Below are 14,807 nucleotides of genomic sequence, written 5' to 3'. Positions count from 1 at the left end.
GTATATGTATGAATGTATATATGTATGTATGAACAGTCCATTCCAAACACTGTGTCAGATTCTTGTTCAGGATGAGAATATACCGACCACCTTTAAACAAATTCTGACATTCTACAATTCTCAAGTAAGTACTGCAGAGAAATACTGCTCACATCCATGGGTGGGTGTTGCTGCTACACATTGCCCACAGAGAAACACACACACGCACGAATACACACACATACACACACACATATCTATATATTATACAGCACACACACACACATATATTCATATATCATACAACACACAAACACACACACACACACATATATATATTCATATATTATACAGCACACAAACACACACACACATATATATATATATATTCTCAATCACACCCCAAACAAATTCGTCTGGCTGAATGGTAAATGTTAACTCACCAACACACAACTTGCTCACTAGCACATTCTATAAAACAGTGACCGTTTTTGTAGTAATAGTAAAGATAGATTCACTACTGTAACTACTACTCTTTTGGAGTTTCATGCTAAACACACGGCATCTCACTCCCTCATTTTTCTCTGTCTTTTTTTCATCCTTATTGTGGGTCAAAAAATTTGACCTAAAATATTTCTTCAATCAGTCACTCATAAAAGGGGTAACATTCTGCAATCCTTTCCTCATCTATGATTTTTTCTGAAGACATCAACCACATCGATCGTCCAAATCTGTGTGAACCCCACTAAATAGTGAATGTTGCCTTTCTATATTTAAACAGGTTATGAAAGCAAATAGAAACTAAAATTCTTACTTGGAACAAAGATGAATTATTACTGTAAGAATAAGACAGACAAATGATATTCCGCAGCCAATGTAAGATATCATAGATGAGGAGGGAACAGCATCCAGTTTCTGAAACAGAAGCAAGCAAAAACGCATTAACTTCGCCTCCTATTCTTTCTTGTGTCAGTCAATCATTATATAAATTATGAGTGGATAAAATGTTGATGTAGGAGGCGAGGACTACAATAAACTTCATTAGAGACAATATATCAGTGGACCACTTTACATTGCATGTTGTATAAGAGACAGTTTCACCGAATCAATTATATATATATATATATATATATATATATATATATATATATATATATATATATATATATATATAATATATATATATATATATATATATATGTATATATATGCATACTTTATTTAAAAGCAGCAGAAATTCAACAAAACCTGTTACTAGGAGTTTCATGTTCCCGTTCGTCGGACAGTTTTGTTAAAATAGAACCGATATGCCAATTCTATCAAGACTAGTATAAACATTACACCTTTAAAAATGGACTTGTTTGATTGGTCCTTTCAAATAACGGTCATATGCAAGCGATAAATAAAAATAAACAAAACAAATAAATGAGTTCAATATAAAATATAAAATTATAAAAATCGAGGAAAAACCTTAAATCGAATCTTTGGTCAAAATACATTGTCATTAATAAAGAAAATATAATTAATACATAGAAATTGAAATTAAATTATTAAAATATATTAAAATATTTCACAACAGTACATACTCATACTAAACTATTAATATACATATATACATCAACATACACAGACAGATGTGCGCAGACAACATACATATACAGACATTTAAATGCAAAACGAAAATATACACACAAATGCATGTACACATATGTATACGCAATCTAGCTCGCATGCAAAAATCACTTGTATCCATATAGACTATAAGCAAAATTCATGGAGGGGGAAGGAACGATCTTGTAGGCAACAGAAAGCTAAAGACGTAAGTAAGGGAGGGGGAGGAGGGACGTAAATTTACAGGGCTCTATACAAGTAACAAATAGAGAGAGAAAAAACGAAAGAAAGGAAGAGAGAAAAAAGAAAACGGGAAAAGAAAAAAGGGAAAAAATAAAAAAATAATATTCTGACTATACGCGACGAATGTTTGTATACAAATTATGCAAGCAGTAAATACACATATACGAACACATAAAGAGACAAGTACGCAAACACACAAGTCCAAGTGGATACATGTATACACATACATTCATGTATGTATGTGCTTAAGTACAAACATACGCTCACTTACACATATACATAGACGTATGCTTACAAATACATATTCATGCCAATACACATATTCACACAAAAATGCCTAAGATCTGAACAACATTATTTTTTTAAAAAATTGCTGGGTGCATAATAATAAAAATTTAGACGAAAGATTGCAAAATATAACACCCTATATTGGATTATCTATAAATTAAATTACCAAAGTGAGCCTATACAATATAATAAAATGGAATAAACTAAGTCGAAGATTTTCCTTAAGGAATATGTAGAAATATAAACAAAATATATATACAAAACTTTGCTACGCGGAATGAAACCTGCATAGTGCGAAACAAATCCATCGGTGTGATTAAAGACTAGTTCAAGAATCAAAAATTCAAAAAGACAAAATATGCGTTATCCATATGGGATATTTATGTTCGACATTTTGAATTTGGTTGCATGCCTGCATGAGTTCAAAAGTTCACTTCTTTGATTCAAAGAATTATTGTCTTTGAATAAAATGAAGTATTTCTCTAACAAACAGAGATTGAATTAAAATTTTTTCTTGTGTGCCCCGTGCCTGTATGGTGCCGCTCTATCTAGAATGCTCCATGACACGTTGAAAAGTCGGGCTTCATTTTCTTTTAGTTCCCAGACATATTTCGCCAGGCTGGTCTTCTTCCTATTTTCTGGGTATCGAAAGAAATTTTTGTGCGAATAAAATCGGGTTTTAAAAGAATTTTCCGAAGCCCCAGTATAAGTCTTATATTCAGATGAGCCTTCTATTTGCACCTTGGCTCTATATATACTCCGGTATATATATATATATTATATATATATATATATATATATATATATAAGTAGAAGTATGAGAAGTACCACCAGCTCATAGATCTTGAGTTCAAATTCACTGAAGGTGAATATTTTACCAGTACAGCTAATTGAAGCTACTTCACATAAAGCATCTCTCATCTGAGATAGACCGGTGTCATTTCTTTCTCATTCCTTTAACACAAGGCAAATTAAGATCATTTTTTCACAATCAGAACTTGATGCTGTATGATCAGTTTCTTTTACGTAGAGCAGCATCATTCAACAAGTAAGAAGACGTGTCTAATTCAGATATGGTTTGGCCTTGGATACTATAGGTTTTGAGTCATTATAAAATAGTCATGACAGCCTTGTTGAGAGGTTGTTCGTCTCATTTTGTGTCATTATATAACATCAAATATGCATTGAATATTTAGATGCAGGAAGAAATGTGAAATTGAAATTAATTTGCTAATAAAAATTACAGAAATGCAAACAACAAAGAGAATTGAATTGATTCAGTAATGTTCCTGATAAAACTGACAATGATAGATCAACGTCATGTGACCTGACTATTTAATCTCGGTTCTTGTGACGTCAGGTGATAGTTGAACGTATCCTGTAGGGTAAAATATGTGCCATAGTTATGTGCATATTTTATGTTTGTTGGCAGCAGAAGTGTTGTATAAGCAACAAGTAGTGGATATATGTGCATTATGGATATTAAAAAAAACACCTGCAGAAGAAATCCCATAAATGAAAGATGAGATCTTGTAACCAAATTATGAAGGGACCAAAGTTTAACGTCTATGCTGCAAACATATCACCTAGATTACCTTTCAGATGGCTTCAACACAACAAATTTTAAAATCAGGAGTGATGACTGTCTGTCACAATCCCCTTGAAATCAATACTGAAGGCATTCTCTTGTATTTTGTTGACGATGGTAGCTGGGCAAATTTAAAGGACATCGTCCTAAGTTTAGACTAATAAACAAAAGTTATAGCAACAAGCACAACGACAACTTTTTGCAATATTTCAACGCCACATATTTACTATTAACGTTACATATTTACCAAAATATCCACCAAGAGAAAATCTAGTGTGCGTTAAAATTATTAATACATAAATATGAGCAGCTCAATTAGATGTAATTAAAAGGTAGTCATAATCTTACCAACCATTAATAGGGCAAAACTTGTCAGATGGTTACAGGAACAAGACATTTTCTTTCCAGGTACATACGTGGATGTATTACAGCCTTTGGTTGACCAATGGGAATCCTGTCCAGGAGATTCATCCCAATAAACACACTTGGTGTTTAGTTTGGTGGCATTCTGAAATACATTTTCTGGTAATTTAATCAAATTACTTTGTAATTAAATTTATATGTAATGAATCTTTACTAATTTCATTAACAAAACATTAAAACCGATCCTGGACAACATCGTTTGATAGCTATTTGCATTGGGAATCCAAAATCACTGGCTGTTGCATAACTTAACTGAACATTTCGTCTCGTTTATAAATCTATGTATGTTCTCATAATTTACACTCATCGACATAAAAATAGAAGACATCGGATTGTGTAGTTTCAGAAATATTTGATGATATACAAGTTGATGAGATATTAATTGTTGTGACATGTTTCATCATAGATTTACTGGATCATGGAGGGCATAAAAGTAAACAGCAACAACGGTCGCCATATAAAACCCCAGAGTAATTCACGCTGAAAATACACGGAAACGATCAATGAAGTCAATACAGAGATATATGATTGTGATACAGAGATTATGGTTGTGATCGAAATATACAACTCAAGCATCTTGAAGCATATCTTGGAAAGAAGAAAGAATACTTCCATCATCACACAGTGTTTATATTATAAACATACATGTTTTAACTGAACACAGTAACAGCTACTATATCAGCAACAAAAACAACAACAACTACTATTACTGCTGTTGATGCTGCTGCTGCTGTTGCTACAACTACTGCTCTTGCTAGTGCCATGTTTCTTTCGGGAGGAATGAGGTTTCGTACTGGAATGAAGTATTAACAATAGCAACAATTATGATAAACGCATAGCTATTACCTGATTTGCTAAATTGAACGATATGGTAACCGGATCATCAAGGTTGGTTATTTTAAGGTTTGGAATAGTTGCGGCAATAATATTACTGATAATTTTAGTATTGGTTTTGGTATTTTGCATTACCTGTAAAGAGAAGTCATTAATTAAATTAATTTCTTCGATGGGAGTGTTTAATACATAGTGATATCGAAAAGTTCCCCTACTAGTTCTGTAGCGCGCCAACAGATGGCAGGACATGGCTGAGTGTGCTGTGAGAGCGAGAATTGACTTGACTTTCCTGAAGCAGTGTGCCCAGTGACATCGCTGTGCTTAATCCGCAAGTTGTGAAATTTGAACTCTTGTGAATACATGTATGTTGTAGTGTTGTAGACTACGATTTTATCATGAACAATGACAAATATCTAACGTGACATTTTGCGTTAAACTTGCGACGTTTGTTACAGAGCAATTGAACATGCTTCAGCAAGCTTACGGCATCGAAACAATGGGTCATACGCAATGATCTGAGTGTCACAGGCGCTTCAAAATCGAGAAGAATTTGCTGGAAGACGATGAGTAAACGGCTACGAATGTCACCTCCAGCGACTGTGGTATTGTACATCGAGAATTCATCTCCCAAGCGTCTATCGAAAGTTCTGCTTGGGTGGTTTGAAACGTTTGGAAGAGGACATTCGGTGAAAGCGATTTTATCTGTGGAGCGGGGAATAACTGGATTCTTCACGATGACAATGCAGCCTGTCACTGAGCTCTCCCCACCTCTGAGTTACTTGCTAACATCAACATGGTATCGCTCCCCATCCCGCCCAATTCGCCAGATTCAGCACCTGCGAACAGCCACCTTCTCCTCAAGATGAATCTATAGCTCACAGGGCACCGTTTTAACACCGTTGTCGAGATCGAGAGCGAATCGTAGAAGGTTCTTGACTCGCTTACGGAAAACGAATCATAAGTATCCAATCAGCTAATCCGGATGTTACTAATCCGCTTACAAATTTGTAAGCGGATCAGGAAAAGAGTACACAATTTCTTCTAAAATTAAAAAAATATGAATTTGTTTCTGTTATCCACCTTCAAACATATCTTTCTGAGAGACCATTTCCTTCCTCTACGGAAGAATATTCAAATAATATATGAGTGTGTGCGTGTGTTTATGCGTGTGTATGTGTGAGTGTGCGCGTATGTGTAGTTATGTATAAATGTGTGTGTATATATATGTGTGTGTGTGTGTGTCTGTGTGTTCTGCATATTAGGAGAATGATTCTGAATTTACTCAGAATGTCTGTGAAGATTAAATCAGACCAAAACGTTTCCATTTTGTCGTTACTGAACGAGCTCTGCTTTTAACACACCGAGTTTCTTAGATCTTTCGCCAACACAAAACAACCGCCGTTTTTACTTTGTATATGCATCTTAAATGGATATACACGCGCATAAATGGACATACATAGTCATTTGTAGCTGTATAGTTATAGTATTAATCTCATAAAAATAACAACGATTTCAAACATTTAGTCAAGTGGAGAAAGACAAATTTCTATTTTGGTTCCATACCCTATATAGCTTATCATCCTGCATAGAGAAAAACGTAATCCTTGAGAGGGCAGACTGATCTTCGGTTTCCAGATGTTTTGACAAACTCGTTGGTAATGAAATGAAGTCTACATTATCTTTTACTTGCAGATATGAATCTGAGTTGTTATATATCTGATGGAAGAAAATGAAAGAAAAACAAATGAAATTGATAAATAAAAAACACCACTACATCTGAATGATGTTGGAGTCATAAAACATTCGAATGTGAAATCATTTTATTTTGGAATAGTGGTTCTTGAAGCCCATAAATATTGGGTTGAACAATCTCTGTTGGATAGAAAATGTTTCATGGACGATGTTATGACGTAGGAATGCAGGTCTGCTGTGAAATGGGGTTTCATAAATAAGTAGTTGTTTGCGATTATCTAAAAAATAATCGATAGCAGAAAAATTTCTGTACACAGAAGGCAATGCGTACTAATCGAACGTAGGTACAATACTCAGCATTCACTGTTCAATAACCGACTGTTTAATGGACACACATCGAACAAACTGGGTAATAAGGTCAGAGTAATATCATCAACTACCTGCTGACTTTTCACTGAGTTCTTATTTATTGTAATCGGTTAGTCAAATAGGAGTATTCAGGATTCTCACATAACACCTGCCCTTTTTCAGGATTCTCACATAACACCTGCCCTTTTTCAGAATTCAACTCCGCTCGGGGCTAAGCATCTTTTGCGTTTAGGGGCGGTTTCAAGTACTTCTGTTCGTTTTCTCTTCCTTACGCTTCAACGTGTAGTTTCCACAATTTCTTTCGGCGTTGGTACATTAAATGTATCATAAAAGACATCCACTGGACTTTCGTTTCTTGTGAACGTTTCGTCTGTAAAGCTTAAGATTTTAGTTGATTTATGTGTCTCTTATATTCGTAGTTGTGACCTTTTACCAAAAATAACACCTTCCCAATCTGTTTAGTAATATTTACACACTTCAGGCCATTTGGAACATCTATCTACCACGTTGATATAATGAGAGCCATTTATTAGCCCTGCGAAATCCACATGCAGTCTAGAGCCATGCCGAATCCGTTTCTGGCCACGGCTGAATCAGCACTAGGGGAGTTTTTGCCGCCACAGTGCATCCCTTACACAGTTTTACCAGTCTCTCAATTTGCCTGTCCATATTCGGCCAATAAACGTAACTCCACATGATGTTCTAAATGGAAGTATTTTAATACTCTGTATTGTAGCCCTTCAGGTATTACCACTCTTTGTGCATATAATAATACCTCGTCACATACTGAATAGTGCTTTGAACCTGCGTTCCGCTCATTTATATTTTTCGTGTGACTCAACATTTTAAAAATCTTGTTTACGAACATGTCTTTTCTTGATTTCAATTTAAATGGTTCCAGTGTTACCGGCAAATCATGGACTACACTGCACAAAATATGTTTTTCAGTTCCATTTCTAGTTTTAACGAAGCAAATACTGTATCTTCAAAAGGTTCCTCATATTTTCAAATTAGCCTAGACAACCCGTCTGCGTGTCCCATTTTCAGTGATGGCAAAAAAATCCACCTGGAAATCGTAGTTCAACAGTGTAATCACCCAGCGCTGTAAGCGGTTTGCTGAGTGCGTGTGGACCCCCTTTTTCGAACCGAAAATAGACAGTAATGGTCGGTGATCCGTTTGCAGTGTAAACTTCCTCCCATGTAAGAATTTATAGATTTTTTTTCCTGCCAAGATTAACGATAATGCCTTTTTTTTCAATCTGGCTGTAGTTTCTTTCCGCTGGTAATAGAACACTCAATGCATGTACAATAGCTTTGATTTTACCATCATTAAATTTATGCAATATCACAGCTCCTATACCATATTCACTGGCATCCGATGACACAATTATTTTCAGGTTTGGGTTGAAATCAGTTAATGATAACTCTGATTTTAACCGCATTTTTAATTCCTCAAATGATTTCTGACATTCCTTTGTCCAGCTCCATTTCGAGTCCTTCTTTAGCAACTTATTCAACGAAGCTCTTAGCTCATACATTTTAGGTATGTACAACTGGTAATAACTTACCAAACCTAAAAATGCTTGTAGTGTTGTTTTGTTAGTGGGAACAGACATTTTTTTTTATCGCGTCGAATCTAGAAGGGTCCGGGTTTTGTCCCTTTTCATCGATCACCTGTCATAAGTACTTTATTGTTATCAAGAAAAATTCACATTTATCCTCCCTTACTTTGAACCCGTAATCACATATTCGGTTGAAAACCTCTTCTATATGTTCAATATGTTCACTTTTGATCAATATGTCATCCAAGTATGGGAACGTGAATTCACAATCTGCTAGCATAGTATCCATCACTTGCTGAAATATTGCTGGAACAATCTTTACTCCGAATGGCAATCTTTTCAAAAGGCAGAGATCTTTATGAGTATTGATTGTTAATACTTTAAAACGATCTTCATCTACCAGTAATTGGAGGTAGAACTCTGACAAATCCAGCTTGGAAAAAATTTTTCTACCATTGCACTTAGCAAATATTTCTTCTGGGTTTGGAAGCGGATAATTGTAATTTCTTAAACAATCATTAAGACCAGTTGAGAAGTCCGCACATACTCATATTTCGTTGTTCTTTTTTATGTACATAGGAAATGCCCACTCAGAGTATTCTACTTTTTCAATTATCTCCATGCCTTCCAGTCTATTTAATTCCTTCTCAACTTGATTTAACGCCGCAAAAGGTACATTCCTTTTGGTTTCAACACCAGCACCGCATTTTCTTTCAACTCAAACTTTGACTTTTTAAACACCGTCCGCTGAAAATGATCCTGACGTATTTCTCCACTGCAGTAACAATTCTGTTAGCTTCTGTTGATGCTTCTGTTGTTGCGCTTGTTGTTTAGAAACTGCTTTCAGTAACTCTTCCATTTCGGCACTATTCGAAACCTCGTCGCCACTGTTATATCGCACGTTCGGATGGCGTACCTTCACCGATGACGTACCTCTACTCAACTACCGAACTCTCACTTCCGACGACTCGACTCAACAGATTTCCACGTCTAGACTACTACGACCGGCTAGCACGTCCACTATTTATGCATAGTGGACTAGCCTACTTATCGTCTGGGGCAGCCACACAACTTTTCGCGGTACGCTTTTATGCATTTGTATAATAGTCCAATGGCCTTCCTTGACTCCTCCATACAACAACTGTCTACTCTTATTGTAACCCAAACAAATTATGATGTTTGTTCTAATATAGATGTCTGATGTAGATGTATTTACTATTGACTCGTAGATGCAACTCTTTCATTGACATTCCACATAGTATATTTATTTGGTAACACGCTAATATTGGTAAAACTTCACTCAAGTTACATTGTTATATAGTTACACTTTACTCAAGTTATATTCTTACATAATTACACTCAACCTACCTTCTCACATAGTTACATTCGAACACAGAACCAACTTCATTCATTTAAGTAATGTCACTATGTTTATCTAACTGTAATTTTACATTTGTATTATTAACTTTTACACAGATTTCCATGAGTCTCGTTTGTATTTCTTGTCGCCTAGAAACTTTTTTACATGATGTTTTCTGTTGAACCGTTTCCTAGGTATTGTTTTATAGTGTGATTTTCTATTACCTATACTACCACGCTTGAAGCATTTTCGATTGTTATAAGAACAGTCGAATCTGTAGTGTAATTCTCCACATCCAAAACATGGGTTAGTTTACTATTTTACAGTTCCTACTTTCGGTTGAGAGCAGTTTCTCCCTTCAATTTCTTCTGTAACGTGTCGTAGGTTTACGATTCTCTGGCATCCTCAGATATTTCTTTTAGTGTTAGCTTCTGATTCTGCTCTGATTTAATCAGAATTCGATTACGTATTTCCACAGCTTTCTTTATCGTTAAACCTCGCACGAAATCAGGCATTTAAACTTATCTGGTGTTATTTCATTAATTTTAAATCTGTCGCATTCCCTACGAACGATTCCAGCGCATTCTTCCTCATTTTTGTAATATTCATGCATTACTTGCGCGTATTAAATGGAGGGCTTTTTTCGCTGAGAATCTTTCATAGAACATTCATCGTTTCTTGAAAACAGACTTCACCGGGAATATTTTGCAATATGTAATTTCAAAATATCTCATGGTCGCTTGGTGCCAACTTCCTCAACAAAAGTCGGTCTTTTTTCCGTCTTATCTTGTTAGTTGGCAGATTCTTCTCTAAAAAATTCCTCACACTTTCTAATGTGAACAGAAAGGGTAGACCCTCTCCTACTGAATTTTACGACGATGCCAGGGGTGAACGACCTAGATGTATTTTCTTTTTTCTTATGTATGAGTTGAAGTTTTAAAAAACGGCTGTTGTTGCTGCTTTTGTGCTACTGTTGTTGTTGTTGTTGTTGCTGTTGTGACTATAATTGAATTACCGAAACTAGTAAAGCTTCCACGTTCAAAGAAAAGCCGGTACAGCATGAGCTTCGAATAATCTCATCGCCAAACATTTTATGACGTAGGTATACAAGTCTGAGGTAAAATAATATTACACAAATAAATACTTGGTTGAGGTTATATAAAAAGAACTTATTGCAGAAATATATCTTCCCACAGAACGCGCTCCGTACTACTCGAACATAGGTACGATACTCAGCATTCCCTGTTCAATTAACGACTGTTAAACCAACACACGTCGAACTAAAACGGCAATCCACTAGAGTCGAAATAACACCGTTAACTAATTTGTTGTCAGTTTATTCACTTCTTATTAATTGTAATTGTTTACTCCATCTTCAGTCACGTTGTCGTATTCAGGATTCTCCCATCACAGGCAGCCTTGGACTTTGCCTATCCAAAAGGGGTTTTCCATCCAATTTTTCGATATAATTTATTCATAACGTTGTGTCTTTTGATATCCACTGTTCAAAAAAGGAATTATTACTACTACTGCTATTATTATTGTTGTTGAATCTTCTACGTCTTCCCCAAATACTATATTGCTATACTATTACAATTACCGGAACAGCTGAAAGTGCCACTGTCACTCAATACAGAAGCAAAAGGTGGAGTTTCTACATTGCTCAACTAATTATTCATGTTTCAGTAGTATTCTGTTTTCTATCTGTCTTGTCCTCGCGTACCCAGGGGCATGGCATGGGATGAAGTACTGCTATAATTTTCAGATAAATCAAATGGTCAGAAAGATAGTGAAGCTCAATTGTATATATATATAAGTTCCAATTATTATGTTAGCTTTAAAGGCAGTTAGGCGACAGAACAGTAAGAACGCCGGAGAAAATGCGTAGCAGTATTTCGTCCGTCTTTATACTCTAAGTTCAAATTCTACAGAGAATTGGTGTTGGTGTAGTCAACTAGACACCCTTCCCCAAACTTCGAGCTTTGTACCTAAAGTAGAAACGATGATTATTTTAGCTTTATTGCTCATCTGTATACCGTATATATATATATATACTAGCATTAAAGACCCGTCGTTGCCGGGGTCATAGTGCTAGTGCATGTATATATGTGTATATATATGAGTACATATTACATGTACATCTTTATATATATACACCTACACATAAAATACAAAATACAAAGTTATATCTTGATATCGCTAGTGATAACAATACTCAAAATATATAACAGACTGGAATTGTTAGCCCGTCTCTTGTAATTTCGATCAATTGTATCTTGTCCTCCCTCTTGTATAGAAGTGTGGCTACAATCCAGCCTACCTCAGCTTCTGGTAGTGGGGGGAATTTTTAAGTTTTACCCGGCACGTCCTACGTACCAGATATAAAGGTAAAAATAAGATATTTCCACTCCGTTGACTCGAACCTTGCTTCTATTGTGGGGAATTTACAGCCTCTGATTAGATAACTTTCATAGTAGCACCAAGACACTTTTCGAAGGTGCTTTCCTCCATGTTGTTTTATTATTACCCACAAGGGGCGAACATAGATGGGACAATACAATCTCATGTGGGGTCAGACACACGGATGGGTTTACAATAAAAGCGAATTTAAAAATTTACACGAAATTACAAAATAGACACAAAATCGAATGTTGGAACAGACCGGACGACATTACGGATGGAGTGGGTGCGGGTTTAGCTCGGACCCCACGAGCCCCGCCTCCCCACTGATACTTTTGGTTACGTTTGGTTTTACATTTATGTTGTACCATTCACTCGCAACTTTCGTGCTACATCTTTCCATCGTTCTTCATACACTCTCTTGGTCAGGCATATTCTCTCCAGCCCTATCTTCCTTTTCAGGTGAAAGATGAAATAATTCATCAAACCAGGGCCGGAGATGAACTTGCCTGACTGTAGACCTTTCATTCTCGTCTTCCATATCACCTCTTTCGCAATTGCTACTACAACGAGAAAACGAAACTTACCTTCATTCACGAGGAAATCCGGTGGGTCAATTTTTGTAATCGACTCAGTCGACAGCTGTACTCTTCGTGTACTTGACAACAGCTGTTCGGCATAAACCCACACCTCAGACACGTCTGGACAATGAACAATAGCGTGCGGGACGGTTTCCCTATCCCGCCCGCATCTTGGACATATCGGACTGTCTTGGCCACCGTGCCTTGTGAGTTTATCCCGAACAGGTAGAGCTCCTCTGTAGCATTGCCATGCCAGAGACTTCTGGAAGTTGTCCAGTGTCTTCGGCTTGAACGTACGTCGGAACAGACTGGCCAGCTGATTATCGTCGAGACCTAGGGTTTCCCCCAAAGTATCTTCACATTCCGCCTCTACCAACCCTCTATAGAAGAATGTGGTGGAACCCCCACCGCAGGCGTTGCCCGAGCGACGGAATAGCAGGAGAGCCTTGCGACACTCCGTGTACCAAGTACCAAGTTTCGATCTATGATTCAGCCAGGTTTCCCATCCACCGAAACTAGTGAACTTGGGAAACATCAATTTTGCTAGCGGAGACCACACCCGTTCACCATCCAGGTAGAGCCACAGATGTCTTAACCTCAGCGCATGTCTGCGCATCATCAGCCAAGGCATCCCTACCCCACCCTTTAACGGTTGTTGACAGCAAGTAGAGCGTTTCACAAGTGGTTTCCCGCCCTTCCACAAGAAGTAGAAGAGCTTTCTTTCCAACTTGATCAACCACGAATCAGGGCAAGAAACGACGGAAAGGCGGTAGGTGATAACCGATGCGATAAACACATTGGCCACCTCCGCCCTCCCTTTCAGGAATAGCCACCGCCAAGACCAGGTCTTGGTTACTGCAGCCACCCTGCTCGATACCTCGTCCCAATTCTTCTCTATTTGGAGGTCTGGACCGAACCAGACCCCTAGCAATTTAATCGGACCCTCCGTCCAACGTCCCACGACGTTGTCAGGAGGCATCGACTTGCCTCTCCAGGTGCCGAGTTGCAAGCCGACTGACTTTTCGCGATTAACTTTTGCTCCTGTCACCGTCTCGTAAACCTCTATGGCCTTGCCTACTTTACATAGGTGGTCCATTTCGGTTACGATGATGGTGATGTCATCCGCGTACGCTGACACTGATTTTCCATTACCTGTCTGTCTCGGGATGCCGCTCAGTTTTCGCAGTAATGGCTCAAGAGCCATCACGTACAAAAGCGGGGAGAGCGGACACCCTTGGCGAACCGAGCGCTTGATTTTGAACGGCTTCTTGTCGAAGCCGTTTACCCGAACTACCGAGTCGATGTTATCATAAATTTGGATAATCCACCTGAGGAAGCCAAGGCTCAGCCCGAACTGTGCCAGGGCAGATACCAGGTAACGATGGTCGACCCTATCAAATGCTTTAGATTGGTCTAAATGGACCAGTGCCCCACCCTTGCCAGAATCACTATTAAACCCCTCTATAGTGTATCGCATTAGATGGAGATTATCCTGAATGGTTCTGCCCGGAACGGCACATGTCTGTGCCTCCCCGATCAGACCATCCGCGACACGCGCCAATCTTTTCGATAACACTTTGGCCAAAATCTTCAACTCTGTGTTTAGCAGAGTGATGGGCCTGAAATTATCAATGCACTCCCCCTTGCTCGGGTCCTTTCTGACGAGTGTCACTACTCCCCGGCGCACAGATCTGGGAATAAACCCGTTCTGCTGCCAGTTCGCATAGACCTCCGCCAGTAGGTGCCCGAACAAGTCTGGCATACTCTTATATAACTCATAGGGTAGACCATCGAAACCTGGCGCCTTGCCCGCGCCGCAGTCCGCCATTGCCTCAACCACCTCCTCAGGCGTGATTGGCCCTTCACAGCCCTCCGCA

The 14,807-nt window shown here is 37.8% G+C and overlaps 1 protein-coding gene across 1 annotated transcript in view; it reads right to left on the bottom strand.

Annotated features, from left to right (window-relative positions):
* Positions 1 to 574: 574 nt before the first annotated feature.
* Positions 575 to 14,807, bottom strand: part of LOC115214841 — a 235,523-nt gene continuing 221,290 nt past the window's right edge. Inside the window, exons 65-68 of the mRNA XM_036505154.1 lie at positions 6,530 to 6,682; positions 4,979 to 5,101; positions 4,062 to 4,217; positions 575 to 894 (exon numbers count right to left, since the gene is read on the bottom strand). Of these exons, the coding sequence (XP_036361047.1) occupies positions 790 to 894; positions 4,062 to 4,217; positions 4,979 to 5,101; positions 6,530 to 6,682 (537 nt within the window). The 3' untranslated portion in view covers positions 575 to 789. The remainder of the gene's footprint in view (positions 895 to 4,061; positions 4,218 to 4,978; positions 5,102 to 6,529; positions 6,683 to 14,807) is intronic.

This window comes from Octopus sinensis, linkage group LG8 (genome assembly GCF_006345805.1).
Source record: "Octopus sinensis linkage group LG8, ASM634580v1, whole genome shotgun sequence".
In the NCBI taxonomy this organism is placed as follows: Eukaryota; Metazoa; Mollusca; class Cephalopoda; order Octopoda; family Octopodidae; genus Octopus; species Octopus sinensis.
The sequence above is the reverse complement of the archived record's forward strand: the minus strand, read 5'-3'. Positions and strand labels throughout refer to the sequence as shown.